At 44.9% G+C, this 15,347-nt stretch overlaps 1 protein-coding gene across 1 annotated transcript in view; it reads left to right on the forward strand.

The window, feature by feature from the left end:
• Positions 1-1,749: 1,749 nt before the first annotated feature.
• PSAT1 (phosphoserine aminotransferase 1) overlaps positions 1,750-15,347 on the forward strand; it is a 28,320-nt gene continuing 14,722 nt past the window's right edge. The window contains exons 1-6 of the mRNA XM_027549523.1: positions 1,750-1,929; positions 5,848-5,908; positions 6,873-6,942; positions 9,459-9,664; positions 10,628-10,800; positions 12,333-12,502. Of these exons, the coding sequence (XP_027405324.1) occupies positions 1,870-1,929; positions 5,848-5,908; positions 6,873-6,942; positions 9,459-9,664; positions 10,628-10,800; positions 12,333-12,502 (740 nt within the window). The 5' untranslated portion in view covers positions 1,750-1,869. The remainder of the gene's footprint in view (positions 1,930-5,847; positions 5,909-6,872; positions 6,943-9,458; positions 9,665-10,627; positions 10,801-12,332; positions 12,503-15,347) is intronic.

Consider the following 15,347-nt stretch of genomic DNA (forward strand, 5'->3'; position numbering starts at 1 on the left):
GTTTCTCTGTCCATGGAATTTTCCAGGCAAGAATACTGGAGCATGCTGCCATTTCCTACTCCAGGGGATCTTCTGGACCCAGGGATCGAACCCATGTCTCTTGTGTCTCCTGCATTGGCATGCAGTTTTTACCACTGTACTACTTGGGAAGCCTGGATAGCCACCCTTTCTCCACCCAAACGAGTCATAAAAGTGGTAGACAGCTATTGAAGTAGCATATAGACTTCAACAGTGGCAACAACTCAGCTAGATTTTCTGGGGAAGGAGGACCAAATGGACGAGTGCTTTCCTCTCTACTCCATGCCACGGAACTGTGTAACTCCCTGGGATGAGCTCCCCCACTCCCATAGTAGATTAGCTGCTTGGGGTCTACAACTAAGTCATTACATGCGATAACGGATACGTGACAATTCTTGCACACTTGAGTTTATGGATAGACATTCATACCCTCTATTCAATTTTGCAATTTTCTAAATGAATGTGCAGAGGAAGGCAGTGAACCTTGTTCATTTCAGCTTTTTCTGGAAACTTTGCCCTCCACCACCCAAAGCTAAAGCAGGACCTCCTATTCTAGCTCAATCCCTCCCACATACCACACTAAAGCAAACAAAAGTCCTAACCTTGTCAGTTTACAAACCTTTTCAAACTAGCGTGGTTGACACTGGCTGGTGTGATGGCGGAAAGCCCCAGAAAAGGCATTCTGTGTATTCCTGGTGTATCACTTTTGCTCAAAGATTTGGGAAACTATTTTAATAAGAAACTGGGTTAAATTAGAGAGTAGAAGGAAAAATTCACATTTTAAACAAATGATGAAATTCCAGACTTCGAAGGAACTTTTTTCTTGCAGGAAGGGGGCCTCCCTATTTCAGAGTCCCATGTGGGTCTTCACTGGAGTTCTTCTGAGAAGAACACTTATGTGGAAAAGTTTCAGCTGTGCTGGCCCTGTGCCTGGCCCTGGCTTGGGCTGACGCTCCCCAGAGGTATCGCTTTCTTGTTAATATCTCCTCACGTTTCTAAACTCACAGTTTGTCAGCGCCTGCGAAACCCGAGAGGTAATGCCAGGTTCCAGCTCGCTCTTTTCACAAGGGGAAACGGAGAATCAGCAACTTAAAAGGACTTGCCTGGGAAGCAGCTAGACTTCCCAGGTCAAAGCTCCTCTCAGCGTCCTTGGCAACACACGTCTCTTAATCCTGCTTTAAGCCTTGGCGCCTTGATGTTTTGCAGAGAACCTCATCTCCCACCCACCCACCCCCAGCCCATTTCACCCTGCAGTTCCATCCTTGGGGGCTCTGCCTCTCCCCTGTAGTATCTGGCGCCCATGGCGGGGGTGCTTAGGAAAGTTTAATGAGTTAATGACTGCTGACTCAAACAAATGCATCACAGTCCAGTCTACGGTCTGGTGAAGATGTAGTTGGATGGGGGTGAGGAATGATTTACTCCGCATCTCCCCATGCAGCCCACGGAGTCTGAGGTCAGGGTTGGAGGACTGGAACCGGCCTCAAGGGTGCAGAAGTGCCAACGCATGTTGGCAAGGGCAACCGCTTCTAGCCGCCCACGGTTGTCGGGCGGGCAAGCAGCCGAGCCGACAGGCTGGTGCAATCTCCCGCGTGCCTTGCATTGATCAAAAAGGGTTGAAACAGAAAACGCGAGGTGGAGCAACTGCTCATGAGCCGTGACTGCGAAGCACGACCAATGGGGGATGAGAGTCCCATTGCGCAAACCAATCAGCGCAGGGCCAGCGATAGTGCAGGCCGCTACTGGCGCCTCTCGGAACTGAAAGAGAGCGGAAAGTCTTCGCCAGACGCAAACTTGCGCTGCTCAATCGATAGGTCCTCTCCGGCTGACTCCTGCCGTCCCTGCAGCAGCACCATGGACTCCCTGATGCCGGTGGTCAACTTCGGACCCGGGCCTGCCAAGCTGCCGCGCTCCGTAAGTCCCAGGGAGCGCGCGCTAGGACGGCGCTCCAGGCGGGAGCAGGCGCGTTGGTGGCTGTGCATCCCTGCGTGGAGGGCTCGGATCCCCTCTACCCTCCCCGAGTCCCCTAAATACTCTGCATGAGTGTGCACGCCCAGTTCAGGATATGTCGCGGGTGGGCCTTTGGAAGAATACTTTGGAGAAGGAAACTTGAAGTTTGCTTGCTCAGCTGCCCCTGGCGCCGGCTACTGGTGCGCCGCGTTCTGAGTTCGGCCCGCCGGGGACGTGCTGGCTCGCTGCTCAACACACCTGCAAACTCAGGCGCTGTGCCTTCAACCGGGTCGGACTAGGGGTGCGGCGGGAAAGAAAAAGTCTCAACTGTGCATTCGCCTTGCCCAGCAGTGCTGCGAGCCAGGCAGTGTTGAGTGGATGTGTGAATGGACATGGTGAATGAGTGGTGAATAGGGATCGTGTTAATTGGAGCGAAGTGTAAACTAGAGGCCCGTGCAAAACCCCTCAGGAGCAGTGTTGGCTTCAGCTAGCACTTGGAAACGTTGCTTTTCAAAAAATGTAAGTTTGAAAGACTTCAGTACAGCCCAGGCTTTCCCGCTTTGCTTCTCAGAGACTCCACCCGTCCCTAAACCTATTTTTCTCTGCTCTGTTTCATGCATAGATTTCTCCTCCCTGTACTGGCGTGTACCCTAAAGGCATTCTAATATTCAAGCTGTGGTAGGCACTGGGCAGCTAGCCCAGTTCGCTTCATTTTGTTCTGGAGCAAATGAATGACTGAATTCTCCCCCGGGCCATTACCAGACCTTTCAAGTGCAAGTGTAACTCATTCCCTGCCTTCCAGCCCCCAGCCGGGTTCCAGCTCCTTCCCTAACCTTCAATACCCACTCCCCCCACCCCCATTCTCCTCCCCACCCCACCAGCTGTGAAGGAGGCCTAGTCTCTAATGTGCCTTGGACGCGTTGACCAGCTGCCCCTGCTGTTACATTTTGCGTTTTCTAACCGGGATAACTCTGATAATACCTTGTAGCAACATGAGACATAGCCAAGTGCTTTTCAATTATCTATTGTTAAACAGAGTGGAAATATCCCTGGGCCAGAGCCTTCTCTGTGTTGTCCTAAGAGGAGAGAATTTTTATAATTGTAGACGGTAAAGAACATTTTGCTTTTCTCAGTGCTCATAGTAGCTGAGAGTACAGGGCTTACTTTTTTCTTAGTTATTGCAGTCTGTGATAGGTGAGATTTCCTGTCACAAATATGCAAAAGTTTCTGCTACCCTCACTGGTTTTCACCCTTCGTGTTTTGGAGTCTTTTGCATATTTGTTTCCTGTGTAATTTGTTCTGCATTTATTATAAAGATAATTGTTATTAATACAATTACTTATTATTTATCTTCCTGGAGGATTTATGCCTTCATATGTGCTCTCTAACCTGTGAGGGGGCAGCTGTTTCTATTTTTGTGTTTTCTTGAGTTAGTTGAATTATAAAGATTAGAGAAGTTTTGCAAACTTTTTTTGGCTGAACCATAATGAAAAATATATTTCACGAAGTGAGCAAGTACCTGCACATAATCAAAACAAAAAGTTTATGAAGTATTTAGCCTGATGACTACAACATACACAATTTTATATTATATTCTTCTTTGGTCTATTCTAGTTCATTAAAAAAAATATTGGTTGTGATCCACAAAATTATTGCATTCTTCAGTTTGAAAAAAATAAACTTCACTTGATTAGAGGGGTATGCTTTTTGGGTAGAAGTCTTTAAAGCTTTTTATAATGATTTTGGTTATAAACCTTTATAGATGTTCTTTTCAGAGAATACTATAAGAGAATTCTATAAGAGGAAGGGAGTCTGAAAAGAAGTTCAGGGATGACTCTATCACAGATGTTTGTTTATACTAAAGAAAAGGATTCACTATAAGTTTGTTTGATCAGCCAGTGCTAATGTGTCCAACAAAAACGATGACAAATTCTTAAGCCTCCTTTTTTTTTTGTATAATTCTTTCTTTATTGCTGAAATGTTTTTTCATACAAAGTTGCGATCTAGTTTAGGTTATGTTATATGAGATCTTTAGCTGGTATTTTTTAAGGCAACCTCCTTCGATGGCAAGATGCTTCTACAAAGTGTTTGTCTCACCTATTTTGTATACATTTTTAGAGCTTTTCTTTCTGATATTTTTACTTTATGGCAGTTCACTCATACTCAAAGATAGAGAGGGAATAATATAATGAAATTTATAGACCCAGCCAAGATTTAACAACTAAGGACACTTTGCTAATCTTGTTTCAGCACTCCCTCCCCTATACTCTCTTTCTCCCCTTCTGCTTCTAGGTAAATTTTAAGCTAGTTCCAAATATTATGTCATTTCACTCCTGTAAACGCTGCAGCATGCATCTCTGATAAGGGCTTTCTATTCTTCTTACTGAAATGTGTATGAAATATGTAGACGAAATAAGTACATATATGTGTGCGTGTGTGCATGCTAAGTTGCTTCAGTCGTGTCCAACTCTTTGAGACTCCATGGACTGTAACCTGCCAGGTTCCTCTGTCCATGGAATTCTCCAGGCCAGAATACTGGAGTGGGTTGCCATTTCATTCTCCAGCAAATGTTCCCCAACCCAGGGATTGAACCTGGATCTCCTGCATTGCAGGCAGATTCTTTACCATCTGAGTCACCAGGGAGGCCCGTATTAAAGTGTGTGTGTGTGTGTATACATACATATATAAATGAAATAGGTGTTTTTCTTTTCAGTGTGTAGTAATTTGCCTTTTACTTGCCTTTGGGAAAAATAACAATGAGGCACCTCTCTAGCAAGTGAGCTGTGTATTTGGGGGCAGTGGGTGGAGAATGAGCTTTGCCCTTCCCCCCCTTTCCTGGCACTGAACAATTGGCCATAAGATGGGTCCCACCTATCCAGTTGCTCTTGTGAGGAAGAATGTGCTTATGGGATTGCAGTGATCTTACAAGATAGGTCAAAGGGCTGGATAGGGACATGCAGTTAAGTTCTTTTGTCGACTCAGCTGAGATTCTTCACCTACACACTGGGGATGAGACTATCACCTTCAGCGCTGTTGTTGAGGGGGCGATCAGTACCCCCATGGGTGTACGTGTGTGTGCTAAGTCATTTGAGTTGTGCCTGACTCTCTGCAGCCCTATGGACTGTAGCCTGCCAGGTTCCTCTGTCCATAGGATTCTCCAGGCAAGAATACTGGATTGGGTCTCCTCCTCCAGGGGATCTTCCCAACCCAGGGATTGAACCCATGCTTCTTGCATCTCCTGCCTTGGCAGGCTGGTTCTTTACTACCAGCGCCACCTGGGAAGCATCCCAGCCTTGTCTTAATTCACAGCAAGTGCTTCCTACTTCCTGCCCAACCCACCCATTCCAGTGGACCAAAAAGATGGAAAATTGAGTTATCAGTTTAATTTGGACATAAATTATTTTTTGTTGTCCTCTATACCCAGACATTTTTGTGCTTTTGCTTTCAGAGAATGGCAAATGCAGTTGTGAGAGTCGCAAATGCAATTGTGAAGGGGACATTTTCTAGGGAATCAGATTTTTCCCAAAGTTATTCTTTAACTGATATTGACAGGTAAAGAATTGTTATTAGAAAACTTCCTACTTGATTTTTATTTTACTTTCAAGTGAGATTTTATCTCTAAATTTGTGCCTTTGGAAAAACTGTATCTTAGAATTGGTCATATTGCATAGTTTCATACTCAACTTGAATGTAAGTTGCATCATCGGGGTTCGGTGGGAACAGGCAGAGAGAGGGGATTGGCTGTGGCAGGGACAGATGCTTCCTCACAGACCCAGCGGGTGGAGCTTCTCCTTGCCCCTCCTCTTTTGCAGTTTGTGTGTCCAGAGAGAGTTGTGCATAGCATACTGAAATCATCTTATTTTCTTTTATTTTTTTTCCTAGGTGTTGCTAGAGATGCAAAAAGAATTATTAGACTACAAAGGAATTGGGATTAGTGTTCTTGGTAAGATTTACTTTTGGATGTTGTGAATGTCCAGGATTTAAAGGGAACTAACTAAAATGCATCATCAAGCCTAAAATTTCTACTGGGTCTTCCCATAGGCATTTGTAGATGTATTTTTAAATTTTAATAACTTCTGTGGCATGTTTGATCAAAGCAATTTTGAAATCAACATAAATGCTGGTGAGGGGTTTATACATCTCAGCTTACAATTTCATAATCGGTTTTTGCTATACATAGGATCTGAGATCAAAAGATCCTATGTATTTGCATAATAGTGCCCAAACATTTATAATATTGTTTCACATTCTTTTTAGTTTTTGCTGTTCTTAGACATGAACTCATTGAATGTATAGAAGTATACAAGCCTTTTGGGGAAGATCTTGCATGTTAATAATTCCATTGTTTCTCTCCCCTCTGTTATTAGGAAAGATGACTTTTGAGTTCTAAAATGTACGTTTTAAAACCTTTAATTTTCTTTTTCTTTTTTGGTAGTTCCAGAGGCTACAGAGTATTAAAGAGATCGTAGGGTTAACTTTGTGTGCTATTGCTATTGAATTTTGTTCCTTAATTTGAATTAAGTGACATGTGCTTAAATTTCTGTGAAGGGACAGCACAGTATGGCATTTTGTGCTGTTGTCCTAAAGGGCAGCCTTTGCAAACAATTCTTGTTTGTGAGAAAGTGATGAGAAATCAGAGATTGAAGAATAAATTAGCAAATGGCTCAGTCAGTGACTATCGCCACTTGAAAAAAAATCATTCTGCTGTGACAATAAAGTTAAAATGTTTGCAGTTTGAAAATCAGTTTGGATTTTCTCTTAAAATGTGTGGTCCATCATTTGTATGCAATATAACTGACATTTCACTTTATTATTTTACTTGCAAATTTTGTAGTTACATCTTCAATAACTTTTGTTCCTTTGGTTTTGAACTGGAATATTTTTCTTGTTTATTTTTCCTTCCACAGAAATGAGCCACAGGTCATCAGATTTCGCTAAGATTATCAATAAGACAGAGACCCTTGTACGGGAATTGTTGTAAGTATAAAATTTTAAAGACAAAGTTGTGTTATTCTTGTTTGGTAATCCATATATGTAGGTGTATGTTGCATTACTACATTCTGCTATGTGTTCAGAATATTTCATTCTTAAAAGTCATCTTTTTAAGATTCTTTTAAAAGATCTTTTTAAAGATTCTCCCAGATTCACTAGATCAGTACATAATGCTTTTAATGTGATCCTCATCCTGCATTTGTGTGTTTATTTTTATTTTATGTGGTTTTTCCAAAGATTTGAAATCATTATATCTGGGATTTTTCAGCACTGTAGAAGTTAAATTGGATTAGAAGGGATTTAAATGACAAGTGGTCAGCATAATTAATTGTAATTTAGTTCACTGGCTTTTAAATTATGGGCCTCATACAATCTGTCAGAATCACCTCTTAGGAGAGATGTAAAAAAAATTCAAGTGCTGGGCCCCACCCAGACTTGTCAAATCACAGCCTGTTTAGAAACTTCATTCTTAACAGGCTCTTTGGGCAATTTTAAGGGTTATGAACTCTGGGAACTGTTCCTCAAATGAACTCTCTTAGTTATCTGCACTGCTTTTCTTACCTAGAGGAAACTATATTCTTAAATAGATTGCTGCTTTAAGCTACAGTTTTATGCATTACATACTCACATAGACATACAAATATGGTCACCTTAGAAACACAATACTTATTTGTTTTCTGCTCATAACACTGGTGCATGTTCATGGTGGGAAGCTTAGGGAAAAAAACTCACAAATTTAACTGGAATTGTCCATAACCCTACCAGTCAAGAATAATCATTGTTAAAGTTTTAGGGTTCATCCTTGCATTATTTCATTAACAAAATTGGGTTTGTACTAATTGTGTAATAACTTGCTCTTTAAATTGCCTTAATAAAATGCCTGAGATGGGGCTGACTTAGTGACATTTTCTGAGGAGCGTTAGAAGCCACCACAATGTGCAGGTCAGAGGCGCTCATCATCTGTTTGGCAGCACGTGGGGCTGCCTGCTGGGTTCCCAGTATGTTCGTGGAGCGATCTTGTCCTTCATGAATGCTTGGAATGTGGCCCGAGAGGCGTGCCATTTGACCCGCAGGGCTGTGAGCCTCCCCAGCCTGGACTTCTGGCTCAGGGTATGGGCCGGTCCCTTTGGAGCCCTGTACCCAGACCTCTGGTGTCCTTCCATCCAGTTCTTGGCCTTGTTAACTGCATCTGAATAATATAAACCTGGAATCCTGCTTTGGGCTGCTGTCCTCCCAGCTGCCAAGAACCTGATAGTTAGCGCCTCCCAAGGCCTGTCGGCTCTGCTATTCTCTGGAGCCCTGGAGATAGGCAGCCATGGCTCAGAACCAGATACATGCACACCATACCACCTGCTGGTGAGCCCAAGACCCTCTCACATTGCCCAGCTCTTTGCTGCTTTCCTTAAGCCTCTTTTCTGGAGCTCTGTCGCCTGGCTGTTTGCCTTCTGCATAATCTGTTCCTAAGCTCTGACATTGCTCAAAAGCTCGGGTCCAGTTTCCATGGCCTGTGGCTATCCCAATCATCATCTTAATTTTCCATGCTGGAATCAAATCATTTCGCTCTTAATCTCAATATATATGGAGTAGGTGAAACATGCTTAGGTCTAAAGGGTTATGGAAGATCCTTCTCCACTGTTCACCTGATTCGTAGCATGGACCAGCACATATATACTTTTAGGACTTTTGGTTGCAAGTGAGAAACCCAACTCTTGGCTTAAGTAAATAGATAAATGTATTACTTCATAGGACAGAAAAGTGCAGGAGCTCACATGATGTAAAGAAGGTCTTTTCCTCTGTCTCCTGGATCTGCTTTTTTATGTGTTTGCTTTATCAGATGGCCCACCAGTGGTTGCAGATTTAGCTCCTATAAGTTCTTTCCCTCAATAGAAACAGCTTCTCTTTTCTAGAAGTTTGGATCCAAGATTTCAGAACCAAACCCCACTGACCGGTGTGGGTCACGTGCTCATCCCCTGGAGCTGGGATTGGGCACCCTTGAACCAGCTGGACTGAGAGTGGTATCCAATGCTTCCCTAAAGGAACAGCAGGGTGTTGCTAAGATTCTGTCAAAACAGTAACCATAGGCTTTCAACATGAAAAGTGAGTGAAGGTGTTAGTCACTCAGTCATGTCTGACTCTTTGCGACCCCATGCACTGTACCCTGCCAGGCTCCCCTTCCATGAAGTTCTCCAGGCAAGAATACTCGAGTGGGTAGCCATTCCCTTGTCCAGAGGATCTTCCCAACCCAGGGATCAAACCCAGGTCTCCTGCGTTGCGGGCAGATTCTTTACCGTCTGAGCCACCAGGGAAGCCCAGACTTTCACTGTGGGGCCCAGTAAATATCTGTGCAAGAAATTGAGTAGATAAATGACTGATTTGGGGAAGGCAGAGGTGGGGCTTTACCATTGTGCTTATGGTGTGTCCACCCCAGGGTGAAGTGCTGGAAGAGCATCACTCACTCTCAATCTTTGACCCTGTTTACTGTCACCTCTGCTTCTGCCCAGAGCCATTCCAGACAACTACAAAGTGATTTTTGTACAAGGAGGTGGGTGTGGTCAGTTCAGTGCTGTCCCCTTAAACCTGATTGGCCTGAAAGCAGGAAAATGTGCTGACTATGTGGTGACAGGATCCTGGTCAGCTAAGGCTGCAGAAGAAGCCAAGAAGTTTGGAACTGTGAATATCGTCCACCCCAAACTTGGGAGTTACACGAGTAAGTGCTGGTAGCTGAGCTGGTCTGTGAAATGCTGGCCAGTGGGTGATCCCTCCTTAGCTAGCAGGTTACCCCTGCCCTGGGCAATTCTTTCTTCCCCTGTTTGATACCATTTAGATTGGCTGCCTGTTCCTGTTAAGATTACTAACTGGCTGCTGCAGAAAGAGTGATCCTAGGCTGTTGTGTGCGTGCCTGCTCAGTGGCTTCAGTTGTGTCCGACTCTTTGCAACCCCATGGACTATAGCCCACCAGGCTCTCTGTCTATTGGATTCTTCTGGCAGGAATACTGGCATGGGTTGCCATTTGCCTCTCCACCTGGGCTGCTAACTTAGTTGCAAAACCCAGGGGCTGGGTTGGCTTTAGGTATGGCTTAATCAAGGGCCCCCCTACAGTGAGGGGACTTCTCCTGGTCCTGGCGTCTCCCTCTGTCTCCTTCACAGTCAGGAAGGCTGCCCCCTCATTTTTAGAAGATGGCTGCAGCTGCTTATTGCCTTATATTCTCCCAAGTTTCAATGCCTCTGCTCAAACATTCCCAGTAACAGTCTCATGTCTCCTGTGTCCCATTCCAAATCAGTCAAGTGCCTTGCCTGAACTGCATTCTCCCTTCAGGGCTGTGGGTTCTATTGGAATCACATGAGCTGAGAGTGAGGGAAACTGGCACCCAAAGGACACTGTCCGTAGACCTAGGATGTTGGAAGCTGGGTGACAAGGAAAAACCCAAATACCTACCACACCATTCTCAAAGATTATTTGCCCCCAGTAGAAGTCAAAGGAATGAGATGGAGCATCCTTTTAGGACACTGGTGGTGATTGTAATACTAGATGAATAGGATGCCTTTTACTTGTGAATGCTCTGGGATCAGTCTTCCCCTGCTAGGCGAGGGGTGTCGTACCTGGTGGACTCCCGTCTCCCTAAGGGAAGAGGGGAGGAACGTGGAGTCCCTAACTTGTCTCCTGTGATAGAAATTCCAGATCCGAGCACCTGGACCCTCAACCCGGATGCCTCCTATGTGTATTACTGCGCCAATGAGACTGTGCACGGAGTGGAGTTTGACTTTATCCCTGATGTCAAGGGAGCAGTGCTGGTCTGCGACATGTCCTCAAACTTCCTGTCCAGGCCAGTGGATGTTTCCAAGGTAAAGCCTGAAAGAGGCCTGGGTCAGGGGGAACCCAGTTTGGTTTTTCTAAGGACATTTTAACATATACTAGGACGGAGAAAGGCCGACCTTGGTTGTCAGAATATTTACATCCGGACATTCACAGCCTTTGTTGACAGTTGCCTCACAGGATCCTACTTGATTCCTTGGGGAATTCACCTGCCTTTGAGGGTGGCTTTTAGAAATTTTTTTCATTGACACCTTGGGAATTTCTTGCTGTTGTCAAGGGAAGATATGCATTATCCAAACTTGGGGGGCTATGAAGGAGCCCTGCCTTACCTCGTTAGCCACCCCAGCATCAAGAGCATCCATAGGACATGAGATTCCCAGGTGGATCTCCAGGGTGGGCAATGGGAGAGGCACCCACCATTGCACAACATGGGGAGCACGGGTTAGGAGGGTGATATCTGTAAGGAAGTTAAACTAAGTGGTATTGTGCCTTTAAAAAAAATTCTGGTAAAATATACTTATTATAAAATTGACAGTTTTAACGATTTATAAGCATACCGTTCAGTGTCATTAAGTACATATACATGATTGTACAATCCTCATCACCATCCGTCTCCAGGACTTTTTCTTCCCACTGAAACTCTGTCCCCATTAAACAGTAACCCCAGTCCTTCCTCCCCCTAGTCACTGGCAACCACTATTCTCTATATAATTTTTTTAGTCTCTGTGAATTTGACTGGTCTAGATAACCTCACATCAGTGGAGTCATGTGATATTTGTCCTTTCATGTCTAGCTTGTTTTCACTGAGCATAATGTTCTCAGGGTTCACCCTGTGGTAGCATGTCAGAACTCCATTTCTTTTTAGGCCAAGTAATATTCTGTTGTGTGAGTATATACATTTTGTTTATAGCCTACTTTTTATTTTCACTTACCATACACTGGCAATTCTAAACAATGCCAATTGTAAAAATACCTCTTCCTGTTGGGCCAGGCTATCCCCCTCCTCCCATGTGGGATGCTACTGAATTTTCCTAAAGATTTCATGGGGAGACATGGAAGAAGGTTCTATATCTTACATGGAAATTGTCCCAAAGTACATTAAAACATCTCTTTTTCTGAATTTTTTTCTCCCTTGGGCAGCTTGTTTCATTTCTCAGTGTCTTCTGATTGTCCCTTTATACAAATATAAATAGATTAAAAAATTGGTTTCTTTAGGTCACCAAGGACAGCAGCCTTATTTTAAAGATGGGTTTGGAGGTAGAAAAGAGATGTAATAGAGTGAATAGGAATAGATACAAGGTCTTCACAGTGGTGGGCTTGGGCTGGCCTCTTCCTGGGGAGAAGGACCAGGCAGATTCATAATCTGCAGGCTCTAAACTCACAAGTATTGATTTGCTGTCCAGATAGAGATTCCTTTAGAAAAGGGAATTTGCTCTGAACAGGATTAAAATTGAGTTACTTCCTCATAAAAACTGTGTTTTAGAAAGAGATTGGGGAATTTGACATACATTTATGAAAGATGACCAAGTACGTTTAAAATAGCACGTTTTCTCTTTGGCAGTTTGGTGTGATTTTTGCTGGTGCCCAGAAGAATGTTGGCTCTGCAGGGGTCACGGTGGTGATCGTCCGAGATGACCTGCTGGGGTTTGCCCTCAAAGAGTGCCCCTCGGTCCTGGATTACAAAGTGCAGGCTGGAAATAACTCCCTGTACAACACACCTCCCTGTTTCAGGTAACTCCAGGGTCTGGCCTGGGGACCAGGGAAGGAGGGGGGTCTCAGCATTTCCCATCAATACTAGGTGACTTTCTGAAGCTGGACATGATTCTGTGAATTGGTAACCTAATCGCCCAGATGTCCTTCAGGATTCTCTGCCCAGCTCACCTCTTCCTCATCCTCCTCTGTGCACTGTCTGATCAGCTTTCCTTGCCTTTCTTTTTTGGGGTGTTTCTGTTTGGTCTTGGTAGCCTTGGTGGTTCACCGTTAGCCTAAAAGCTTTCTGCACATGAAGTGTCATGCCTGCATCTCAAACAAGCAGTGCAACTTTAGAGAAGAACTTTCAAAGGCTGGGCTACCTGCCTTTTTCATTCCCTAGCTGGGCCTGCTTGAAGCCCACTGCTTGGCATTGGACACACTGGCTGGAACAAACACTTCTCTGTTTTTCACCCAGTCTGCAGGGGACCTGTTAGCCTGGCTTCCTGTTAATCCGAGTCAGAGTCTGCATTATAGCACTTTTGGGGAAAGTAAGGCTATTCCACCTTATGGTCTTTTAACTCTCAGACTCAGGCAGTTGGTGAAAATCTTTGTGACACCTAAAATTTAGCCAGATAAATTTTATTACTAGCAATCTGTGTGAGTTTAGGCAAGTTGCTTAATCTATCTGTGCATCTGGTGTCTCCAAGAGTAATTAGTTGCTGATAAAGATTGGATGATTAAAATATGTGTCTAAAATGTGCTTGGGGGCTTCCCTTGTAGCTCTCAGTAAAGTATCTGCCTGCAATGCAGAAGACCTGGGTTCAATCCCTGGGTCGGGAAGATCCCCTGGAGAAGGACATGGCAACCCATTCCAGCATTCTTGCCTGGAGAATCCCATGGACAGAGGAGCCTGTAGTGTCTAAACCTCTACCACCAAACTGTGCTTAGTGAATGCCTGGCTCTCAGTGGCTTATAAATGTTAGTGCTGTATTATTATTTACCAGCAGGGATAAGAGCCAGAGTTTATAGACTATCTTATCTTTCCAGGGCATCTGTGATGTAAATAGTGATGCGTATGACCCACTTAATCTCCCAAGCACCCTAGGAGATAGGTACTCTAATTGTTATTCCCGTTTTGCAAGTGAAGAAGCCAAAGCCATACTTCTAGGAAGTGGCGTGGATTTGAACCCAGGCGGTCTGACTTGAAAGCCTGGATAAGTACAGCTGGTGCCTTCATGCTCTTCAACAGCAAAATGACCAGGGTGGGTTTGTGTCGGAAGGGTCCCATCTCTGGAGAATAGATGGCTGTTGGAGTCCTGCTCTTTGAAGTTTTTCAGTGATGGTGGATGCTCTCATAACAGAGCATATGAAGAGGGGCTTGGGCCAGTATAGGCCTCAGTTACATGGGGGCTGGGGCTTTGTTAGCGGTCTCCATCCGAGGCGCTGCCTGTGGGAAAGACACTTCTTCCATATAATTTACCACAGGAAGAAAAGAGCTTTTTCCACAGCTGGAATGCTGATGGAAATTGTTGCTGGTTTTCTGCGTAGCTCACGTAGGCTGCAGCAGCTCTTCTCTTTTGTGTCCCCTGCTTCCCTCAGGCAACGGAGGTGTCTGGTATTTTCTCCCGGTCACCTGTCAATCCCACTCTGTCTCACTCCGGTTGAAAGTGCTTCTGAAGTGCCTGGTGGGGATTGCGGGGCAGGGCTGAACCTGTCTTGCCCACTTGTCTTGTCTCTGGGGTTTCTGGTAGTGGACAAGCCAGTAACCACTGGCCAGCTGGGAAAGGAGCCCTGCTGTGCTGAGCAGTGCTGGACAGCTGGGTCCCCTGGGGAAGGGGCTCTGCAGCCAGGCCACACCATGGCAGGAGGTGCTGGGAGGCGTTCAGTCCTTACCTGTTAGAACAAACAGCCAGGGTCTGGTCTCGGGCGCGTGAGTCTTTCAGGCAGAGGCAGAGACCACTGAGGCTCTGGGAGCAAGAAAGTGTGCGGGGCCGGGAAAGCCCTGGCCCTGGATGTGCCCCGAAGGCCAGCAGTTCTGATCAGAGCATAGACTGGGGGAGCAGGATGAGCTGTCTTACCCTCTGGCACCTTCTCTATGTGAGTGAGTGACCTTGAAATCAATTTTTTTTAATGTAATGCATATGTTAAAATGCAGCCTGTTAATATTAAAAGTCAGCAGAAATAGTGAGTTAGCAGGTGAGTCTGTCTAATGGGAAATAAAAATGTCTGGAGTCAGACCTGGGGGAGGCACTGAGAGAAAGTCCTTCTTGAATGACTCACAGAGGGTCATTCCCCTGCCAGCGCCTGTGCAGGCCTCCGCCCCGGGCCTTGACCAGTCAGGCGTGCAGGGTCAACCTGGTTACCTGGGGGCAGGGGCACAGGGTGGGGGAGGCAGACACTCCCTGCCTGGAGCCTTTCTGCCTAAGGAGGGAGCTGAGCCAGACACACAGAAACAAGGGGAGAAAAAGACCAAGGTTTCTTTTCCAGACAGATCAGGAAAGTGAAAACTGAGACCATCTCAGGGCAGGACTGACAATAAGATTTGATCAGAATTGCATATAGCTGATTCACTTTGTTGTACAACAGAAACTAACACAACACTGTAAAGCAGTTACACGCCAATTCAAAAAAGAGAGAATCATATAAATGTGGAGGTCAAAAGAGATTGGGTTAAATTCTGACCCAGGACACCCCTTGGAGTCTTGGATTCTTTTACTCTAAAAGAAGAGAAAAGGAAAAACAGTAAACATCTGTGTGACTGAGCAGTTACTTACAGTCTATGACTTGAAAAACTAATATTTCATTTGGTGTATTTTTAAGATTAGAAAATTGTAGTTCTCCCAGTGAGAATAAGCATTGAATGGAGAGAGGAGGATTTGTGCAT

Source organism: Bos indicus x Bos taurus, chromosome 8 (genome assembly GCF_003369695.1).
Source record: "Bos indicus x Bos taurus breed Angus x Brahman F1 hybrid chromosome 8, Bos_hybrid_MaternalHap_v2.0, whole genome shotgun sequence".
Lineage (NCBI taxonomy): Eukaryota > Metazoa > Chordata > Mammalia > Artiodactyla > Bovidae > Bos > Bos indicus x Bos taurus.